General features: G+C 60.5%; 1 protein-coding gene across 7 annotated transcripts in view; it reads left to right on the forward strand.

Moving 5' to 3' along the window:
* Positions 1 to 22748, forward strand: part of ARNT2 (aryl hydrocarbon receptor nuclear translocator 2) — a 149513-nt gene that overhangs the window by 109036 nt on the left and 17729 nt on the right. For all 7 annotated transcript variants that reach the window (XM_081795824.1, XM_078449095.2, XM_078449090.2 and 4 more), the window contains 6 exons: positions 4207 to 4283; positions 5470 to 5604; positions 7743 to 7817; positions 12790 to 12941; positions 20703 to 20775; positions 21553 to 21676. In XM_081795824.1, coding sequence (XP_081651950.1) covers positions 4207 to 4283; positions 5470 to 5604; positions 7743 to 7817; positions 12790 to 12941; positions 20703 to 20775; positions 21553 to 21676 — 636 coding nt within the window. The remainder of the gene's footprint in view (positions 1 to 4206; positions 4284 to 5469; positions 5605 to 7742; positions 7818 to 12789; positions 12942 to 20702; positions 20776 to 21552; positions 21677 to 22748) is intronic.

Raw genomic sequence — 22748 nt, forward strand, 5'->3', positions numbered from 1 at the left:
AACATTTTTTTAATGCTGGTTTCGCGTAAGCATGTCCTTGATGAGGCTGTAAAAAGCACTGACCGGATGGGACCCTGAAATGGGAAGGACGCACGCACACAGCCACTTGTGCTGCATATCCAAGCATAGTGGTTGTGTCCGGGAGAAGCACATGTGCAGTTGTTTGAGTTGTGAGCCCAACAAGTGGCTTTTTTTATGACACGCCATTTTTTACTTGAAAGAATGACTGACAAACTGTGGTTTATTTAAACTTGCATATTTGGGGGGCGCCTGGGGGGCTCAGTCAGTGAAGTGTCTGACTTCGGCTCGGGTCATGATCTCATGATTCGTGAGTTCAAGCCCCACATCAGGCTGCTTGGGATCCTCTGTCTCCCTCTTTCTGTCCACCCCCCTGCTTTCATGCATGCGCGTGCACACTCTCTCTCTCTCAAAAACAAACGTTAAAAAATAAGTAGATAAATTTGTGTATTTGGCAGATATTTTTGTAAAAAATGAAAATGAACCTGTCACCTCAATGAAAATGATAGTATTTGCTGTCAGTGATACAATTAAAGTTTTCTAGTAAGAATGTGAATTTTGGGAAACTTGTGTCCACCACCATGGTCTTGACCAATACCTAGAAATGTTTCTGATGAAATACGCCATGGTATTAACTAGCAAGTCAGATTTTTAAAATATCATGTATTCTAACGTGGCAACATTTAGATCTGTGTGATTTGATGGACCAGTATTTCCCTAGTGATCAATACATTGTGTTCCAGTCATGTATCAGTGAAAGGCCCATTCAAAGTGTTAGACCAATCTGTTAGAATGTAACATTCTGAAATACTCATTGATACCGTTTTTATTTTTACATTGCAGTTGACCTTAAAGAAGCAACCACTTGTCAGGGCGCCTGGGTGGCTCAGTTGGTTAAGTGTCCGACTTCGGCTCAGGTCACGATCGCACGGTTCCTGGGTTCGAGCCCCGTGTCGGGCTCTGTGCTGATGGCTCACAGCCTGGAGCCTGCTTCCGATTCTGTCTCCCTCTCTCTCTGCTCCCCCCTCCCTGCTCACACTCTATGTCTCAAAAATAAATAAACAAAAAAAAAAAAAAAAAAAGGAGAAACAGCCACTTGTCAAGATTTAGGAAAGCATCAAAGATTAACATCCACAATGATCTGAGAAAAAACTTCTCCCTCCTCCAGCTACCTGTCTGTGTGAGGGCACATTTTCTTCATATACCTCAAGTAAAACAATATATTGTAATCGACTGTGTGCGTAACAGATGTTAGAATCCAGATGTCTCCTATGAAGGCATTAGATAGATTTTCAAGAATATACCAAAGTGATTCAGGGATAACTTGTCTTTTAAGAAGGTATCTTATGTGATCGAGAAATCTCCGGCATTTCCAGTAAGATCGGAACCAAGGCAGGACTTCCCAATCTCTCTACCACTCTTCAGCGTCGTAAGAGATACCAGCCCGTTCCCTTAGATGAATCAGAGGCAACTAAATGTGTGAAGAAGAAAAAATGACGTCTTTTCAATTCTGTGATAGTTCACCTGCAAAAGCCCAGTGGGCCAGTCACAAAGCTAACTGAAACAGTAGCACAATTCAGTGAAATGGCTCACCGCGGTGCTGACATACAAAATCAATCGTCCCCGTATACGTAAATAATAAACGGAAGTCGTAACGGTAGAGCGAACCCCCTTTAAATAGCAACAGAAGACGATTAAAGACTTAGGAATAATTTTAGTAAGTGTACAGAGTACAAGTACATGCGAGGAAAATTTTAAACACCCCCCAAAGACACAAAAGCAGGCTCAAACGAATCGGAAAATGCCCCCTGTTCTTGGGGAAGATGACTCCGCATCACAAAGATGTCCGTTCTCGTGAAGTTAATTGATACATTTAACGCAGGCCGGATAAGAAAACCAGCAAGCTGTTTTGTGGAGTGAAGTAAGCTGGTGCTAAGCTTCATGTAAATACCTGAGCATAGCCTAGAAAACACTGAAAAAGTGTAAGAGAGGAACAGCCTTACCAGATACTAAACCCTACGATAACGCCTCTGTGATTAAAATTGCACAGGACTGATGCTTAATAGACCGCTGGCCAGTAGAATAGAAGAGAAAGCCCAGAGTTAGATCCAAAGGTGTATGGGAATTTATCGTAGGATAAAGGCAACATCTTAGATCACTGCGCTGTTAATAAATGTGGATGGACAAACAGCCATTCGGACAGAGATCAGATCCCGTAGCGCACGCCCCACACGAGAATAGTTTCCAGTAGGTTAGGGATCTAAATGTAGGAAGTGAAAGCATGAAAACATCAGGGGAAAACACGGGTGAGTTTTGGTGTAGGAAATGGCTTTCTGGAACTCCATAAAAGAGCTTGCTGGTATTTTAAGAACGATGGTGGTAAAAGAAAAGATTGATGAATCTGACTCCATAAAAACTAAAGTTGTTCAGTCGCCATACGCAAAGCCAGAAGACGGCACCAACCAGGAGACCATATTCACGACAAGGACTTAATCCCTTAATATGTGACGAACTCTTGAGTATTGAGAGGCAGAAGGGCGCCTGGGAAGCTCAGTAGGTTAAGCGGCCGACTTCGGCTCAGGTCATGATCTCATGGTCCGTGAGTTCGAGCCCCGCGTTGGGCTCTGGGCTGACGGCTCAGAGCCTGGAGCCTGCTTCGGATTCTGTGTCTCCCTCCCTCTCTGCCCCTCCCCTGCTTGGACTCTCTCTCTCTCTCTCTCTCTCTCTCTCTCTCTCCAAAATAAACATTCAAGAGAAAATTGAGAGTCAAAGGACCAAAATCCCAGTAGGAAAATGGGGAAGGGACAGAACAGATAATTCACGGAAGGGCAGGATCCAAAACTGGTCCTCACACGTATGTGACGGCACGCTCCGCTGGCCGAGACTGGGGGGACGCAGGCCTCTCGGACACGTTGTGGGAATGCTCGTCGGCACGCCCCTCCCGGGGGAAATTGGCAACACCCAAGCCTACGACGGCACCTGCCCTGCACCTGGCAGTCCCTGGGACGGGTGTCCCCTGGGCGAATTTGCAGGCGCACTTCCTCGCAGTTGCCGGAAGACGCACGAGCACAAGGTGGTTCTTTGAGGCGTTGACATTGCCCAGCGTGAGAAACACCTGCACGTTCGCACGCGGGCAAGTGGTCGATGAGCCCCGGTACCTGCGACCTGGGAATAACGAGGGCATGCGTTCCGGGACCTGCTGTCCGGTGAGGTGAGCGAAAGCCCGGGAGTGTCTGAGGTACGCTCCTCTTCCCGGTCCAAAGGAGAGGAGGTAAGAAAACGACGCGTGTACCTGCTCCTTTGGGTGGGAGAGAAATACAGCACAGGTGAAGCAGAAACTTCAGAGACCGGCTACCTGCGGGAGCGGACGGGACGGAACGCTGGGAACGGAGCGACGCTTCTCTGGCTCTCAGAGCCGCGCTTGGCGGTGAGGGGCTGTCCCCGTACTTGTGGGGTCGCGTCCCCGGAAGCTTTGGGGTGACCAGTGTGGCGGTATTTATGATAAGCTGCGCGGCGTAAGAGACGCTCGCTTGCTTCACTAAGGCAGGAACCTTGCACCACGAGCGACGCGCGTTGCCAGACCCCCGCCGGACGGGGCAGAAGACTCTTTTCCGACCAGAGAACAATGAGGGTTGTTTGAACCAGGTCCTGCCTCTCCAGAGCACCGGGGTTTTGTTTGTTGTTTAAGGATTTTATTTTTAGGCGACCCCCGCGCCCAACGTGGGGCTCGAACTCGCAGCCCCGAGATCCGGAGTCTAATGATGCCCCGGCGACTGAGCCAGCCGGGCGCCCCAGAGAGCTCTGGTTCTCAGCGCTCGGTAACCATCCCCTTTTGTCCTTTCGAGTCCGTGCAAATGAAACGTTTACGGCACCAGAAATGCCCACTTGTGCTTCTTCCCGAGGTTTCTTTTATAGCTGGACGTCCTGGCCAAGTTTGCAAATGTCCAAATGGATACTTTGCACTTCATCTTCCTCACCATCTTGCGTGTCACCCACAGACGCAGGTGTGAGGCCCCGGGAGGCCACCGGAGACGCCGGCCGGGCGGGTCCCTCCACTGCCGCCTCCCCAGACCCTGGGTGGCCCACGCGTATCTGTACTTTTGGCTCCACTCGTACGTGCCTGGGCGCTTCTGCCCTTTTCCATCCGCCTTGGGCAGGTGTGGACGAGCCCGGCTTGTCTCGTTTCAGGGATGACTATACCTGAGGAGGACGCGGACGTGGGGCAGGGCAGCAAGTACTGCCTCGTGGCCATCGGAAGACTCCAGGTGAGGGAGGACAGCAGGAGCGGGTGGGTGACTGCCCCCAGCCCTGCGAGCCCAGCGTCCTCAGGGCTCCGGCCCCCTCGCCGGGCAGGGCGGAGGCTGGAGGTGGGAGAGAGCAGGGACGGCAGGATGCCAGCCCCTGCCGGCGACCGCGGGCCACAGTAGACGTGGCTCGGGGGACGCTAGCCTGTCGCGCTCCTGGCTCCCAGGTCTCACCGCCTTCAGACACGTGGTTGAGAGGCGTCATTCACGTATCCACGTGTGATAAGCATTGCTTATTCCTCACAGTGGTGGGGGGGGGGGGGTGGAGAGTGAAGCCTTGCAAACATTCGCTCCACAAGCGTCTACTGTCCAAACATCTGACCCGTCCCGTACAGCCATTTGCCATCCTGAGTCAGGGGAAGGTGGGGAAGGGAAGAGTAGGAACACCTCTGAGCACCAGCTGCATACCCTGTGAGATCGCAGGGGGTTCGTTGTTCCCACTGGCCGGTGGGGAAACTGAGGCTCAGAACGTAAGGTGGCCCAAGGGTACAATTAGTCGAAGGCGAGGCCAGGACGCTTTGAATGTTAAATTTTTTTTTAATGTTTATTTATTTTTGAGAGAGAGAGACAGACAGAGCATGAGTGGGGGAGGGGCAGAGAGAGAGGGAGACCCAGAATCCGAAGCAGGCTCCAGGCTCTGAGCTGTCAGCACAGAGCCCGACGCGGGGCTCGAACTCACGAACTTCGAGATCATAACCTGAGCTGAAGCCAGACGCTCAACCGACTGAGCCACCCAGGAGCGCCTAGAATTTTCCTCTTTAGAGGAAGAGACAAAGACATGAGATATAAAAACAAAATTTTTTTAACATTTATTTATTTTTGAGAGAGAGAGACAGAGCGTGAGTGGGGGAGGGGCGGAGAGAGAGGGAGACACAGCATCCGAAGCAGGCTGCAGGCTCCAAGCTGTCAGCACAGAGCCCGACATGGGGCTCGAACCCACCGACCGCGAGATCGTGACCTGAGCCAAAGTCGGGCGTTCAGCCGACTGAGCCACCCAGGCGCCCCTTTGAACGTTTCAGACCCGCTGTACCGATGACACAGAAGCATCTGTGACATTAACTCCCCGTGGGTTGTTCCCAGTCTCTGCCTCTCCTGCCCCTGTCCCTGTCTCTGTCAAGACCACCTCAGTGCGGATCCCTCCTTGCAGGTGACCAGCTCTCCCGTGTGCATGGACATGAGTGGGGTGTCGGTGCCCACGGAGTTCTTATCCCGACACAGCTCTGATGGGGTCATCACGTTCGTGGACCCCCGGTGCATCAGCGTGGTTGGCTACCAACCCCAGGTACGTAGCTCGGGGCCCGTGGCGGGTGGCTAGAGATTCGCCTTTACTTGAAAAGCCCTTCTGTCCTTTGTTCGAGATTCAGCAGGACGACGGTGTAGGGAACACGGCACAGAAATCCATATTCCTGCCGGGAGAGAGGGATGTCCTTCCAAAGCAAGGAAGGCGTTGCACACGGCCGGCTGCACGGCTTAAAATTAACCCTTCGCTTCTGGCCCTCGCCATCCCGTCCGTCTGGCTGAGTTTTCACAAACCAGAGTCAAGATGCTCTAGGGAAAAGGGGCTCTCGGATGATCACGAAACAGGACATCTCCTTCTTGGGAACTTAACAAAAACATATTCTCAGTGTCAGGACTGAGAAGCCTTGAGGAAAGACGTTCACCTAGTTTTGCCTAATCCCTTGTTACTGAAACATACTGGGGACCTTTTATTACAGGAGCATATTGTCCGATCTTTGTCCCAGACCTTTTTTAAGAAATATCAGCGTCCCGAGAGACACAGAAAGGCAGGAGGAGTTATTCTAGGTTAAGAGAGCCCAGATACGAAACGTCACAGTCTGCAGTGGGAGAGCCTTCCGTGGGGCCCCAGGCTGGAGACACGTAGCCAGAAAGACGTCTGGGAGATAACTGAAGAAATATCAATATGTGTGGAGTATCAGTGGGGTTTTTAGGTTTCATAGGGAATATTCATTTTCTCGTCAGATGCCATTTTTTGAGATACATACTTCAGGACAGGTGTCATTCTGTCTGCTGCTTCCAGATGATTTAATAAGAACTTTTCCAGGGTGTGTGTGTACGTATGAAAGATGTTTCGCTTCACATATTTTCATATTTCTCATTCGTGTACTTATGTTTCCATACGTGCAAGAGAAAGTGAAAACCGCAGACGTGACAATCTAGGTAAAGGACTTTTCTATGGATTGTAATGTCTCCCGAAAGAAAAAGCATTTAAAAGAAGAAAGAAGAAGACCTCTGTTCTAGGAACGAAATCTGGGATACGCCGGTGTGGGTCTTTCGCTTACCTGTGATTTTAGAGCCACCAACCAAATTCAAATACGGGAACCATTCGGACCAACCTCCATCTCCAGATTCTTGCAAACTTGAGGTTCTTGGGTGGAATCCAGGGAGGAAATGAACTGGTCCCCAAATTCCCCGTAACCTCGGACGGCGGCATGTGCCTAGCCAGACCCGTGCACCCGCCGGCACCTTCCAGGAGCATCTAGATGCCTCTTGGCACGCAGAGCGGACTTCCTCCCCCCTGCCAGCTACTGCTGAGGCCACTTGCTGGTTCGGGTTCCCATCAGTGGATTAGCTTCCGTCCTTTGCCGCCTACGACACGTCCCACGTCCAGCTGGACCACTTTCCCACAACACACAGGAGCTGCCTTGCGACGGCTCGTCTTCCACTGGCTGGTTTTGCAGCAAAACACGCTTTGGTCTCGGGTCGGTGCTGGGTCCTTTGGATACAAGGCAGACGGTGAAGGTAGACGGTAAACAGCCTTCACAAGTGCAGTTATCTCACACTCCAGCGTGCGTGCGGCCACGAGAGAGTGCCGCTGTCCACACCAAAACAGTTCCCATTTCCGTAGGCAGCACATCCGTCCTTGCCCTGCCATTTGCTTTCTTTTCATGCTTTTTTTAAACATTTATTTTTGAGAGAGAGAGAGAGAGAGAGAGCACGAGCAGAGGAGGGGCAGAGAGAGAGGGAGGCACAGAATCGGAAGCAGGCTCCAGGCTCCGAGCCGTCAGCACACAGCCCAACAAGGGACTCGAACCCACGAACCTCGAGATCATGACCTGAGCCGAAGTCGGACGCTTCGCCGACTGAGCCACGCAGACGTCCCTCAAGTTTTTAAAACATTTTTAAATGTTTTAAAGCGTGTTTATTACCATTTGCCTCTCCAAGGCGAACCAGTAACATCGCACTGGGGCTGCTGATGGAGGGCCTGAGCCAGATGCAGAAGGGGTGCCGAGCGTGCAGAGGGACAGAGGTGGGCACGGGGGGGGGGCCCCCCGCGTCCACTGTCCCCCTTACGACGCGGTGAGCGGAGGGACAGGGCGGAAGGGGATGCAGACGAATGCTTCTGCAGTCGTGCGTCAGTCGTGGGGGGCGGAGGTTCTTCACGCTTGTCTCTTTATTCAGGATCTCCTCGGAAAGGACATTTTGGAATTCTGCCACTCAGAGGATCAGAGCCACCTGCGCGAGAGCTTCCAGCAGGTACCGCCGGAGCCGGCTGCTGACATGCGGCCCGGGTACCCGTTCGTCCCCGCACCTGCCGGGCAGGTCCAGTGGGGAGGGCGGACCCAGCCGGGAGCCGTGACTGGCAGAAGGGCAGAGGACAGAGAGGCTAATAATGTGCAGGGAGGCGGGGGGCCGGGGTGAAGGCTGCCGAGGCCACGTGAGGCGTTCAGGCCCCCACCCCCGCCCGAGTCCCCGACGAGAGTGCACGCGGGGCAGCATATTCGAGACGGTTTTGGCGGCCGGGGTGCAAGGAAGGCAAATGTGGGGGCACCTGCCTGGAGGGGTGCCCTGGGAGCTGGACGTCCAGGTGAGGGGTGCCGGGTGGGGAGGGGCCTCAGGACACCCCTGTCGGCCTGCTGACGCCCCGGGAGGGGCAGGGCGGGGGAGACAGACTCAGGACGCTCTGGGAGCCTGGGAGGAAGGCGCCCCCTCGCGGGCCCGCCGTCCGCTGCCTGGGGCTGAGCACCTGCTCCGGTGGGGCCCGGGCTCCGCGGGAGACCTGCGCCCTCAACTTGCTGGCCGCTTCTGCACAGTCGCGGGCACATCTGGGGACAGGAGAGGGCCACTCGGGAGCAGGGGCTCCTGAGACCACAGGGTGGATGCGTGGGAGCCAGGTGTCCCAGCGCTCAGCCGTGGCGGCCGGGAAGAGGTTCCTCCTCCCAGGCCGCGGGCGTCCCAGCCCAGGAAGGGAAACCGCGGGTTTTCCAGGATGAGGGCCTTTGAGTTCCTTCTTTAGGGGGAATGGCCGCTCGCCGCGTCCACCGCCGAAACACCGCTCCATTCACGCCCCGTGTCGCCGTCGGGCAGGTCTCGGCTCCGCCTCCCCCCCCACTCCTTGCAAACACCGCCGGATCCTGCTTCTCCAAGAGCTGGGCCCTTGCCTGCCTTCCCTCTTGCTGTCCCCATAGCGTCTCCCCAGCGACTTTGTCCAGGTGACAGCACCGACTGTGGGCGCCCAGGCACCTCGCACGCCCCTGCACCGCGCCCACAGCCCTCGGGCTCTCCGAGCCCGCCCCCCTGCACCGCCGTGGCCCCGCCTGCACAGGCCAGGAGCCCAGACAGCGTCCTCCCTGCTCTGGCTTTGCTGCCACACCCAGCACTCACGTCATGTTCCCCCTGGGACGTGTGCACAGCTGTCCCCTCTCCCTCCACTCCTTCCTGCCCGCCTCAGCCAGCACCCCCCTCCCCACCCGCTCTCACTCTCTCCATTGCGGCCGCAGCCTTGCCGGTCTCCCCGCTCTACTCCCGCCCGCTCCACACCGCTGAAGACGCAAATCAGGCTTTGCCGTGGCCTTATTTACCCGTGCCGGTGGCTTTCCAGCACAGCCAGAATCAGATCCGAGCTCCGTGCCACGGTCGCAGGCTCAGTGTGACCCTCGCCCCACGTGTCTTATCCTCACGGGCTCACGCCACGCGGTCACACGGGTCTTCGGGTGCTGTTCCCCACCTCAGGGCCTTTGCACATGCTCCCTCCGACTAGAATGCTGTTCCCGCACTCTTCCCAGGACCGAGGTCTTCTTACTGATTAGGCTTTAACTCCTGTCCTCTCAGAGGTGTGGTCAACGGCCACCATGCCACCCAAGAAAGCCCCCACCCTCCTTCTCTGCCCTCGTTTTTCCTCCACAACAGCTGATCCAGTTGGTAATTGTTTTATCTATTTGTCCCCTGATTGCCTTCCCCCCATTCCCTCTCTGAAACATAAGCTTCCTGTGGTCGGGCTCCACGTCTGTGCGTGTCACCATCACGTCCACCGTGGAGGTGGAGCTTCCTCCTGGGTGGGTGGCTCTTGATAAAGTCTGAATGGACCGCGGCCCGTGGCAAGTGACTTTCCTTCCGGGAACACGTGAGAGGAGAGGCTGAAGCGTGTTGCCCGAGTCGTCCTCATGAGACGTGTTCGCCGAATCCCTGGAGATCGTTCTACACCTCGCGCTGGGTCTGCTTCCCTTTTCCGGGTCTGTGGCCACAGAGCCTCCCTGCCCGGTTAGTGACAGAGCCCTTGTCGCACACGATCTAAGGTAATCGTCAGCCCACGGGGTGTGCAGGCAGCCCCACTTTTCAGGGCGGACGCCAGGACTCAGAGAGCTTCGGCCGCTGGCCCAAAGTCACACAGCACGGCGCTAACCGGGGGGTGAGGCCACCGTTGCCAGCCCGTCCTGCGTGTCGCCACACCGCACCCAGGCCTCTCCGTCCGACAGCAGGCTGACATGACCCCGCGGATGCTGCCGGAAGCCGGTGGTTTGGGGGCGGAAACAGGAGGAACGTTAACACCCGACCCCGCGCGGCACCTGCTTACGGACCCCTCACCCCGGGAGCGACCGGCTCACCCTGCGGGCAGGAGGCGAAGCCCGAGCCACACCTGAGGGCCGGCGGCCCTGCGGTCACCGCTCGGCAGGCCACAGCCGGGCGGCCACGGGGACGTCCTGGAGCGCTGGCCTCGGCCCCTCAAATGTGTTCTTTGGGCTGTGGCCACTGGCGGCCGGGCTGGGGGACAGATGTTGATCAAAGGAAGCGGCTGGTTTTTCCAGAAGCGCAGAGGGGGCTGTGTCGGCCCACGGTCCGCCCTGGAACTCTGGATTTAAACCGAAGTGTGTGAGCGGTCCGGACGTGAGACCTCAGGGGGCCGCCAGGTTCCTGAGCGGTTTGGGTTTGGGGGGGGGGGGCCCGACGCAGGGGCCCCCAAGCTGCGTCTGCCCTTGGCTCTGCTCTCGGACCTTCGCCGGGTTACAGGTCCCCAGAGGTCAGGCGGAAGTGTGGGACCCCGAGAGACCCGGGGCCAGGACCCCGGCCCCCTCTGCTGTCCGCTTGCTCGCCGTGCCCGGTGGAGCACCGAGTGCGGGGTGGCGGGGCTGTGGCCGGCCTGCGTGGTCCGTGCGAGCCTGGCAGCCGGACTCAGCGTGCACGTCGATGCTGTACGTCCGGGAGCCCAGCCCTGTCTCCGTCCAGGAACCCTCCGCGGACCCCACGGCGTCCTGGCGACCCCGTGCCTCCTGAGCCTACGGTTTTGAGACGCGACTCGGCCTGCTGGGTCTGGTTACCCCCGCTGACGTACCTGTCCTGGGACAGGGGCTCTGCCTCGGCCTCAGAGGGTCATGAAGACACAGCGGGCGGTGGGGGCCGGGGGATCCGGGACCCCCTCCTGCCTCCGCGCTGCTCCGTCAGGCCCTGGCGGGATGTTTACCTCCTTTGGGGCTCACTGTCCAGATCCACGTGGTGCTGTCGTGAGGGCCACGCGAGGTGGCTGGTGTCACAGGCCGAGCCAGGAACTTGGCCCCGGGGAGGGCGGGGGCTGCCGGCGCCCTCCCTCTGCTCCTTCTCCGGCTTTGCACCCGGGCGGTGCCTTGGCTGGTGTTTATTCCGTGAAGCTAAAACCTCTCCTTCCATCTCGGGCATTCGGTTAGGAGACGCACAGCAGCTGCCTCAGGGAGCCACGACCCGGGGCTCAACACGTAGGAGGTGGCTGCCCTCTTCCCCGTGTTCTGTGCAGATTCAGAGAGTCTCCCACGGGACCCCCTCAGCGTGCCGGCCTCCGGGGCACGTGGCCTTGACCTGTGGTCCTGTGGGGAAAGAGCCAGCTTCCTGCTGGGACCTGCTGACGGGCAGTGACCCCTGAGGGTCGGGGTCTTGCCTGACCCCGCGTCCGCCTCCTCGAGCTCGGTGCCAGGAAGGGTCACCGCCCCCCTGGACATTGGTCTGGTTTCTGGATCACTCAGGGTTTCCCACCAGGGCGTCCAGCCCTCTCAGGTTTCATTCGTCTGGGTTCCCCAGGGGTGGTCGCTCAGGCGCATCAGCCCAGGGCGTGGGGCCAACAGACCCATCAAGGAAGTTCAGATGATGTGCCGGCTCTGTGCGAGGGCAGGGCTGGGGTGGGGGGGGGTGGGGGACTCAGGTCACCAAGAGGTCCCTGTCCCCAGGCTGTGCACAGACATCTAACCAGGAATAAAGTACAAGTGAGGGCAGTTAAGGAAGAGGGGCCGGGCCCTCTGCGACCCTGGGACCAGGTCCCCGTTCTCATCTCTGATCACACTCTGGTCTCGTGGTCAAGCCAGCCCGGCTTCCCCGGGTCCAGAGCCTTCTCTGTCCCGACCAGCCCCAGGATCTGGGGACACAGGCCTGCGGAGAGGCATGCCCGTCCGCCTGGCTTTGTTCCTGGGCTTTCTCCTGTTTATGCCGTAGCCGTGGGAGCTGGTAGCAAGGGCCGTGTGAGCACGCTCACAGCCCTGTGTCTCTGCTTGTGCACACATTGTGCGTGTACACGGAGCACAGGAGCGGGCACTCGTGGTTTGGCAGTAAGACCTTGCTTCCCGGCCGAGCTTCTCCCCCAGAGTCGTCTGATCTCCGGCAGCTTACTTAACTTGTCCGAGACTCGGTATTAAAGCCCTACCCAGAGTGAGACCCACCTTACCAGCCTCCTGTGAGGACGTGCGTTTGCAGGTAGTTTGGAAGCCGTGCCGCAGCGTAAAAGCAGTAACAGGTCCGCGCGCGCACAGATAACGCACATGAATTTATCGTTTCGTTACCCTTCCTCCCGGAGGGTATACCTGACCCGATTAGCAGCGTTAAACGGAGCTTAAGGATTTTTGTAATGCGAGGTGGGAAGCAATAAATCCACTGCTACGATGTAACTCTACACCCGAGTGAGATCATTTCTTGGGGGGAGTGGGGCAGGGACGGGGTACCAGTTGCAAACCCAGAGTACCCTAGCAGCCCAGGTGAAAAGGGAAACACTTGGCTCATAGAGTTTTATGGCCCGATTTGGAAGAGCTGAGAAGTCCTGGTAGAAAACAGGTGTTTCAGAGAACGTGACAGAGGACAGTGCCTGCTTTAGGGGGAGAGGCCCCCTCGGCCCAGCCTTGCTCTCTGGCCGTCCCCTCGGGCTGTCTTTGCCGCGGCGCCCCGTTCTGAGCCCTGCCTCCCCCTGACTTCCTTCCTCCTCCGAATGTTTCCTCAGGTGGTCAAACTGAAGGGCCAGGTGCTGTCGGTCATGTACCGGCTCCGCACCAAGAACCGGGAGTGGCTGTTGATCCGCACCAGCAGCTTCACGTTCCAGAACCCCTACTCCGACGAGATAGAGTATGTCATCTGCACCAACACCAACGTCAAGTACGTGCTCGCCACGCCCCAGCCCTGCTGGGTCCCGGTGCCCTCCCCGAGTCGAGGACTGGTGACCTTACCCCGGGCCCTTTCCCCCCCATAGGCTCCCCGCCCCTGCAGCGGGCGGTCGGTCCCTGTGGGCCCCTCACTGCGTCCTCTGCCACCGCCATGCTTCCGTCCCCCTTCCCTCCAAGGCCGAGGGACGTCCCCTGCTCCTGGCAGCCCTGCTTCTCGGCCTCAATTCCGGTGCCCTGCTCCCCAGGCCTCCCTGGTTCCCTGCCTGGTGTGCTGGCCGCCTGTGCCTGGTTTCCGGGCCCTTCTGAAGCTGGGCGGGGGAGCGAGGCTAAGACCCTGGCAGCTCCAGGGCCCCGGGGCAGGGGGCTGGGGGTGGCGCTGCAGGGACACTCCTGCTCAAGGCTCCGCAGTCCCCGGACCACCCCCGGCTTCACCCTGTACCCCACGCGCCTTGGCACGCACACCTGGGCCCCGGTCTGGACACCCGGCTTCCTGTACCTCGAGTTGGGTGTCACGTTACTTCACAGCCCTCGCTTTCCCGTCTGTGCAATGGGGCGATAATGCCTCTCCCCTGGGTTGCTGCGGGGAGTGAGTGGGGCCGGGCTCCCGGCCGGGACCAGGTCATGCCTCCTCCCTGTTATTCTCGAGGAAATGGCAAGGACAAAGAAGCAGCGTGAACAAAGGCCAGGGCGGTCCCAGCGTCTGCGGGCACTACAGCAGGGGAGCGGGGTGAGCTGGCAGGGGGGGAACAGTCCCTGAGTGCCCGCACTGGCCAGTGGCACCCCTGTCCCATTTTCCCCGGCTCCGCACTGAGCTGGTGGTGTCTGCTCCCCCCTCCAGCTCCCGACGGCCGTCCCGGTGATGCCGCCCCCAGGCAGTGGCCGTGGCCTCCTGGCTCCCTCGCTCAGTGCTCTGGCCCCTTGTGTCCCCTGCCGGCTCCCTGGACTGGGGCGTTCCCCTCGGAGCCCCCCTCGGGGCGTCCTTCCGGGGAAGCCCCACCCCGTGCCTGTGCCTCAGCCTCAGCCCCGCTCCTCGCCCACAAGGCACGGAGCCGGCCGGGCCGGGCCACCCGCTCGAGGTCCCTCCGGGCGGCTGACCTGGGTTTCCGCGTGGCCCCCCGCCCGGCACGTCTGTCAGGTGACCTCGGGTCCCGCGTGCAGCCGGCGTGTGTGAAGCAGGCGGGCGGGCGGGACAGCGAGCCGGAGCGGGCCCGGTCGGTGGGGTGGGGTCCGCCTCAGTTGCCGCAGACGGTGTTGGGGCCGCGGGATCCCCTCTGCCACCTGCCCGCCGTCCGCTCTGGGGCCCTGGCGTGAGCCGTCCTGCTGGCTCCTCCCGGCTGCTTCCTGCCTGGCGGTGAACCGAGAAGCAGGGCCCGTGCACGAACCTCCTCCCGTTGGAGGGACCGAGGGGCTCAGCGTCCCCTCCTCTCCTCCCGCTCCTTCCCCCTCCGGGGCCCTCCCAGCGCATGCTCTGTCTCCCGTGGGCCACACTCCTTGTCCACCCCTGCCACGGGCTCTTCCTGAGACTCTCGGACGGGCACCCGCTTCCTGAACATTGAAGACCCCGGGCTTTCTGGTCTTCCAGAACTTTCTCTGCCCAGCTCTCTGTCGGGAGCCCCCCTTGGCCGTCCATCCCGTCGTAACCCCTCACAACCTGGCATTTGCTCCCACTTCTGTCTGGCTTTCTCTGCAGCCACGGGGACGGAGGGGGAGGGGACGGGGGGGGGGACTGGTGTCAGCAACTCGCTCTCAATGCCCTCTGTCCCCGGGCCGTGTGACCTCCTGCCCTCTGTCCCCGGGCCGTGTGACCTCCTGCTCTCTGTCCCCGGGCCGAGTGACCTCCTGCTCTCTGTCCCCGGGCCGTGTGGCCTCCTGCCCTCTGTCCCCGGGCCGTGTGGCCTCCTGCTCTCTGACCCCAGGCCATGTGACCTCCTGCTCTCTGTCCCCGGGCCGTGTGACCTCCTCTCTGTCCCCGGGCCGTGTGGTCTCCTGCCCTCTGACCCCGGGCCGTGTGGCCTCCTGCCCTCTGACCCCGGGTCGTGTGACCTCCTGCCCTCTGACCCCAGGCCGTGTGACCTCCTGCCCTCTGACCCCGGGTCGTGTGACCTCCTGCTCTCTGACCCCAGGCCGTGTGGCCTCCTGCCTTCTGTCCCCAGGCTGAGTGACCTCCTGCCCTCTGACCCCGGGCCGTGTGACCTACTGTTCTCTGTCCCCAGGCCGTGTGGCCTCCTGCCCTCTGTCCCCGGGCCGTGTGGCCGCCTGTCTTCTGTCCCCGGGCCGTGTGGCCTACTGTTCTCTGTCCCTGGGCCATGTGACCTCCTGCCCTCTATCCCCGGGCCGTGTGGCCTCCTGTCCTCTGTCCCCAGGACGTGTGACCTCCTGCCCTCTGTCCCCGGGCCATGTGGCCTTTTGCCCTCTGTCCCCGGGCCGTGTGACCTCCTGCTCTCTGTCCCCGGGCCAAGTGACCTCCTGCTCTCTGTCCCCAGGCCGTGTGGCCTCCTGCCCTCTGTCCCCGGGCCGAGTGACCTCCTGCTCTCTGTCCCCGGGCCGTGTGGCCTCCTGTTCTCTGTCCCCAGGCCGCGTGGCCTCCTGCTCTCTGACCCCAGGCCGTGTGGCCTCCTGCCTTCTGTCCCCAGGCCGAGTGACCTCCTGCTCTCTGCCCCAGACCGTGTGGCCTACTGTTCTCTGTCCCCGGGCCGAGTGACCTCCTGCTCTCTGTCCCCGGGCCAAGTGACCTCCTGCTCTCTGTCCCCGGGCCATGTGACCTCCTGTTCTCTGTCCCCGGGCCATGTGACCTCCTATTCTCTGTCCCCGGGCCATGTGACCTCCTGCTCTCTGTCCCCGGGCCGAGTGACCTCCTGTTCTCTGTCCCCGGGCCATGTGACCTCCTATTCTCTGTCCCCGGGCCATGTGACCTCCTGCTCTCTGTCCCCGGGCCGAGTGACCTCCTGCTCTCTGTCCCCGGGCCATGTGACCTCCTGTTCTCTGTCCCCGGGCCATGTGACCTCCTATTCTCTGTCCCCGGGCCATGTGACCTCCTGCTCTCTGTCCCCGGGCCGAGTGACCTCCTGTTCTCTGTCCCCGGGCCGTGTGACCTCCTGCTCTCTGACCCCAGGCCGTGTGACCTCCTGCCCTCTGTCCCCAGGCCGTGTGGCCTCCTGCTCTCTGCCCCCGGGCCGTGAGGCCTCCTGCCCTCTGTCCCCGGGCCGTGTGACCTCCTGTTCTCTGTCCCCGGGCTGAGTGACCTCCTGCTCTCTGACCCCAGGCCGTATGGCCTCCTGCCCTCTGTCCCCAGGCCGTGTGACCTCCTGCCCTGTGTACCCAGGCCATGTGACCTACTGTTCTCTGTCCCCGGGTCGAGTGACCTCCTGCTCTCTTTTCCCGTGCTGTGTGACCTCCTGCTCTCTGTCCCCGGGCCAAGTGACCTCCTGCTCTCTGTCCCCGGGCCGTGTGGCCTCCTGCCCTCTGTCCCTGGGCCGTGTGACCTCCTGCTCTGTGTCCCCGGGCCGTGTGACCTCCTCCTCTCTGTCCCTGGGCCGTGTGACCGCCTGTTCTCTGTCCCCGGGCCGTGTGGCCTCCTGCCCTCTGTCCCCGGGCCGTGTGACCTCCTGCCCTCTGTCCCCGGGCCGTGTGGCCTTCTGCACTCTGTCCCCAGGCCGTGTGACCTCCTCTCTGTCCCCGGGCCGTGTGACCTCCTGCTCTCTGTTCCCGGGCCAAGTGACCTCCTGCCCTCTGTCCCCGGGCCGTGTGGCCTTCTGCCCTCTGTCCCCAGGCCGTGTGACCTCCTCTCTGTCCCTGGGCCGTGTGGCCTCCTGCTTGCAAACGGGAGTCGATCCTGCTGCAGAAACAGCACGCTCCCTCATTCTCTCCCGTATCTGAGACGGTCTAGTTGCAATAGGGTAAACTTGGTCACGTTGAGGGCTTTTGACTCCTTCCCTCCCCCGCAGAGGTGTGATCTCTGGGTCTGAGTCCGGCTGCCCCGACACAACAGGACGCACGTCCCCGCGGGGTGCGGCCCCACGTGTTGCTCTTGAAAGCCCTTTGGGGACAGAGGGGAGGAGACCGCCGGCGGGAGGAGCTGACAGCCAAGGGGACAGAGCGGCCCTCCCTGGGCGGGGACGGCGGGAGCTGTTCGCCGTGGGCAGCAGAGGGCAGTGACGACCGCCAGCCCTCCGGCCCTCCCCGCGTTCCTGCCTCTGGCTGGGCTCGGCCAGCAGCAGCAGACTCCACGGAAAGGTCCTTAACCGCCCTGTGTCCCGGGGGCAGGAGTGGGGGCGGGAGCGGGGAGCGAGAGCAAGGGGCCCACCTCGCCTCTGCAGAGCTTAGGGCCCCGGCCTGGGGCTCGTCCTGCGTCCCGCCCTCCCGCGCACCTGCTGCAGACAGCCTGGTGGAGAAGAGGGCCCCACAGCGTCTCTCCTGGGACTCATGTCCTCCCTCCCTGCCTCTTCCCCTGTGCCCTGATGAGGCCGCCGCCCTGTCTCAGGGGACGTCCCTCCTCTTTGCCGAGCAGCTCCCCCTGCCTTCTGTCCCGCCCCGAGGAGCCCTCTCCGTAGAACACGCCCCTGCTTCTGGACGGAGGCAGCCACGGACCCCGTGAGGGGCATTCGGAGTCCTTCCCCACGGGCGTGCAGACGGCACTCCGCCCGTGGGGGGCACTGGTAGCCCCACCCGGGTCGGCCGAGCCCGTGGAGCCCCCGTGCCTCCTCACCAGATCCCGGTTCTCCCAGACGTCCGACGGCCCCCCTCGTGGCTGCTCGCTTGCTCTGTCCGGGGAGTGTCACACGTGATCGACGGCATCCCGACGTCCCTGGCGCAGGGAGGCCACGCAGACCTTGAGGCTCTGTGTGCGTCTGTGAAATGGGGAGACCGCAGGGGCACCGCAGTGCAGGCAGGGAGAGGCCCCGGCTGCCCAGGGGCCCGCAGGGTGCACGTGAATTGGCAGAACCGTAAGAGACGAGTAGGGCGATACGGACAGTTAGGGTGTTTCTGCGGATCGTTAGATTGATTCTTTTTCCATGTTCTGAAATAGCAATTGTTTAAAAACCTGATTTTAGTGCTGCTGTTTCCTGGTGTTGTGGGTGCAGGTACAGACTCCTGGGGGGAAATCCCACGTTTTATGGCTCACCTTTCCCCTGGGCTCTCGCACCCGGGTCTGGAGACCAGCCGCATGTTCTTTCTTCCCGCGTCCTGCCTCTGACGTCAGCACCCTGGGCTTGCGGACTCCTCTGTCCTCCCGTGGAGAATGTCCACACTGTGACCACCCAGACCCTGTGGGGCTGGCCCCGTCATTCCCCGGATCTAGCACGGAGCCTGGTGTAGACAGTCTAGGACGCTTCCTGGAACGGGGCCGGTCTGGGCTAGCTTCTAAATAAACTGGTCGCTGGTCCCCCAACGGGGCTCTCTTCTACGTGGTCTTCCCTTGGCGGTTGGGGGGTGGGGACACACGCCCAGGCCCACGTGAAGGGCACGGCTGCAGGTGAGTGGGGTTCAGACGTGCATCTGTCTGGCTGCTGAGAAGAATTCAGTTTGTCCCGTTTCTTGGGCCGGAGGATGGGAACTCAAAATGGGACTTGGAAGGAAGTAGGTCTGGGCTGTTTCAGGGACAGACTTGTTGTGATTGCTTCCCTCCGCGATGGGGCAGGCTGCCTGGAGAAGCGGCGGGTCCCCAGCAGAGAGGGCGCCTGGTGGCTCAGTCGGCTGAGCGTCGACGCTTGATTTCGGCTCAGGTCATGATCCCAGAGTCACGGGCTTGAGCCCCGCATCAGGCTCTGCGCTGAGCCCAGAGCCCGCGTGGGATTCTCTCCCCTCCTCCCTCTGCCCCTCCCTTGCTTGCTCTCTCTCTCTCTCTCTCTCTCAAAAAGAGAAAAGGGGGAAACAGACCGGCAGCGACCTGTGCCGTCTCCGTCTCAGTGGGGGGCTGTGGACCACACCGCCTCTGCTGACTCTGCCCCCAGGAGCGGAAGTGGTCACTAAGCGGGGGGAGGGGGGGCTCTTGGTCAGTGTGACCCAAACAGCCTGCACGTGGACCGAGGCAACCTAGTCGCACTCTGTCTACACCGCCCGCCAGTCTGGTGGCCCGGCCTGTTTGCTGGGGACGGGCCGACGTTCGCCTCCGTGGACAGGACAGCATGAGCTCCTTGCTCTCAAGCTTCCAGCTGGGGGGCCAGTAGAGGGACTGGTGGGGGGCCGTGGGGCAAGACTTTGGTGACACCCCCCTGCTCTGGGGTGGCAACTGGGCTCTGAGGCCGGGCTCCTGGCGGGCCTCGCCCACCGGGTCCGGTCACCGGCGCCCACAGTGGCCGGCCCAGGCCTTCCTGGACCTCCCAGGTGGGTGTCCCTTACGCTGTGAAATAGCCCCTGCCCCAAACCCTCTTTCGTCACCCGCTCCCCAGGGCACGGTCTCTCTCCTGCAGATGCCTGGCGTCTCGGGGCCTCGGCGCGCTCCGCCGTGAAGGGAGTTCAGAAACCACCCACTTGGAGCGGTGGCGGCTCCCTTCGTGAGCTCAGCGTAGGTCGCGGTGAGCGCAGGGCCCCGGGGCGCGCGGAGGGCACCGGCGTCCTCCGTGTGGAGCTCTGCCGTGGGCATCTCCCCCGCGCCGGAACTTTCTGCGCAAGCCGCCGTGCTAACTGTGTTGTTATCCGCTTCGTAGTCGAAGAATTGATCGCCCTCCAGGTTCGTCCTAATTTGCACTCACTCTGTTTATTTAAGGCTGAAAGTGTTTCCCTGCTTACTGTGAACGTACACGTGCTGTGCGTGTCACACGTACGTTTGTGCCTGAATTGTCCGTGTCCCTTAGGCTGACTCCTGGGCGTGTGGTTCGGGTCAGCAGTCTAACCACGTTCGCCTGGCGTTCTTGGCCGTGTGTGGACTGGGAAAAGACGCTCTCATCCTGCCCCATCGTTAGGCTCTGAGCTGTGGGGCTCACTGTCCCGGGAACGTAACCCAGTTTCCACCTTCTGAAACTTTGTAAAGCAGCCATTTCCTGTAACGAGTCCTTTTCTGTCCCGAACGGGGCATTGGGGGGGCCTGCAGAGCACAGAGTGGGGACTGGGGGCATCAGGTCAGGTCAGGTCCTGGCCGCGAGGCCACCACCCGGGGAAGCCTCTGTGTACTGGGCGTCAGGTCAGGTAACGCTGTGAGAGTCCAGTGCGAGGGCTGGAGGGGGGGACATGAGGTCACACACCCCCCCCCCCCCCATCCAGCTTACAGGTTGTCAGGCCAAGGGTTTCTTCTTTCCGTGTTGATCGGAACTTTGCCTTAACTGTTTGTTTTCACGTGGTGTCTTCTTACCCTGCGTGACATGAAATCATTAACCAAAACGCATTTCCTAAATGTTGGCAACCTAAACTTAAAATACAGGGCTTGGAGTCTTGATTTGGGGCATTTAAAAATAATCACAAGTGGCGCCTGGGAGGGTCAGTTGGTCAAGCGTCCGACTCTGGTTGTCGGCTCGGGTCACGATCTCACAGTTTTTGGGTTCCAGTCCCGCGTCAGCCTCTGTGCTGACCCCATGGAGCCTGCGTGGGACTCTCTCCTTCTCTCCCTCTCTCTCTCTCTTTCTCTGCCCCTCCCCTGCTCGCGCTCTCAAAATAAACTTTAAAAAGTCGTAAACTAAAACAAGTAAAAATTGAAAACCACTTAGAGGCCCGTTGGGTGTCACCCGCCGTCCCTCTGGGTTGGGGGAAGGTTCTAGTTCGGCCCCACAGCCACCACGTCATGACCTCGTCATGACTCTGTTGACCTCTTGTTCCGCAGGCAGCTCCAGCAGCAGCAGGCAGAGTTGGAGGTGCACCAGAGAGATGGGCTGTCGTCATACGACCTGTCGCAGGTGAACTTCTGGAAGGTTCTTTCCCAGTTGGAGCTGTCTCCGGGCCAAGGGTCGGGGGCTAAGTTCAACCCTTAGCTTGACGCCCTCAGCCCAGCAGGTGCTGTTGCTCTGTCCTCCCACCGAGTGCAGAGACGCAGGTCCCACCCTGGGGGTGTCCTGGGACCCTCCTGCAGGGCTGGGCCATGGAGGGTAGAGGACACGTGAGGACTGGGCGGCCGAGTAGGGCCCGAGCTGCCCGTATGGGGAGTGTCCCGGGGCGATTGGGAGCTGCGGGGGCTCTAAGTGAGCCCAAGGACCGGACCAGCAGACGTGGAAGCCGACAGAGGCAGTTCTGAGCCGCGTCACCCGTGCCCTTCCCGGCCGTCTGTCCTGCCCTACACCGGGTCCCCACTCTGTCCACGCAACCTCCCTCCCTCCTCCCTTCCCCTCTGTCCCTCCTCTTCCTTCTGCCTTTTCTCCCGCTGCTTCCGACGGCCGTGTAGAGAAATGACAAGGTGTGTTGGGGCTGGGCCTGTCACCCACCTTAGACTTAAAGTCCACGCTTCTGGTGTTTAGGGTGGTTGATTATCGGTTATCTCTCTGTAAGGGATCCGTGCCACTCTGCGGTCCCGGCTCACACCGCACCTCCCGGTCTCCATACGAGCCCCCCACCTCAGTAAAACCACACAGCCTGAACTGCCAGCGAGTGGGGGGGGGGGGGAGGGGACCCGACGGGGCTACAGACACGTGCTCTGTGTCTCACACTCTGGATGTGGTTGTGTTTTCACGTGCAAACAGGTTCCTGTCCCCAACCTCCCGGCCGGCGTTCACGAGGCGGGGAAGTCCGTGGAGAAGGCCGATGCCATCTTCTCCCAGGAGAGAGACCCCCGGTTTGCTGAGATGTTTGCGGGAATCAGTGCGTGTAAGTTCCCGAACAGCGCTAACGTGCCGAGGGTGTGGGGCGTGTGGCCGCCGTCGGGCCGTCAAGGGGCGGCCATCCCGAGGGAGTTGGTGTGGACGAGTGCCGAGTCCAGGAGTCCGAATGGAACCCCTCGACTTCTGGCCTTGCCTCTCGTTCCCCCTGCCGCCTGGGGCCCTGGACCCCTCATCTGCTGAATTCGAGGGTTTGGAATAGACGTGCACACGGATGTCCACGGTTCACCCGGTGGCGGCCAGCGGGGGCCCGCCTGTGTCCGCCTTGCTCCCGGACGGAAGCGTGCCATTCTTGGCTTCCCACCCCCGCCCCCCAGGCAGATTTCCACTAAGATGAGCAGCCTGGAAACATCTCTGTCATTCCAAACCAGCTGACCCACCCAAAGGAAGCATGGGAACGCTGATCGGAAGGGACCCCACAGCGTCCTATGGGACTGAGGAGCCGGGGCCATTCGCGCAAATCCCAGTCCTCCTGACGTCGACACCTGTGGAGACCCCGCCGTCCTCCCGCTGGGCCGTGGACCAAAGGCGAAGGAGCAGGGAGGTGCCCGAGCCGCCTCCCTGGAGCGCCACCGTCGGGTGGGGCGTGGCCTCCGGTCTCCAGCACAGAACACGCCCGTTAGCACCACCAGGAGGCTCTCCGCTGTTGGCTCCCACAGGCCATCCAGACACGCCGGCTGCGTCCACCCCTGTCTCCACGTCCGCGGACGAGAGCAGAGACGGCACGTCTAAAAGGGCCTCTCTTCCTCTCCGAGGAGCCGGAATGTTTGACCGGATCCCCACGATATTCCCAGGGAATCCGTGTGAGGTTGTGATGTTACCCAAACACGGACACCTTCCCACAAGGATGACAGAACAGGGGACACGAACCCCCAGGAAAAAGGAAAGGGAAGGAAGGAAAGCAGGAGATGCAGTGCTGCCCCCACCAGGCTGCGCTCACAGCCGGAAGCCGCAGAAGGACTCCCCAGACACGGGCCGTCTGCCTAGGCTTCCGAGAAGACGGCCTCCAGACACGGTGCTTGTTCACGACATGAATCGAAATGGAGAAGACCGGAACGGAA

Source organism: Panthera onca, chromosome B3 (genome assembly GCF_046562875.1).
Source record: "Panthera onca isolate mPanOnc1 chromosome B3, mPanOnc1 haplotype 2, whole genome shotgun sequence".
Lineage (NCBI taxonomy): Eukaryota > Metazoa > Chordata > Mammalia > Carnivora > Felidae > Panthera > Panthera onca.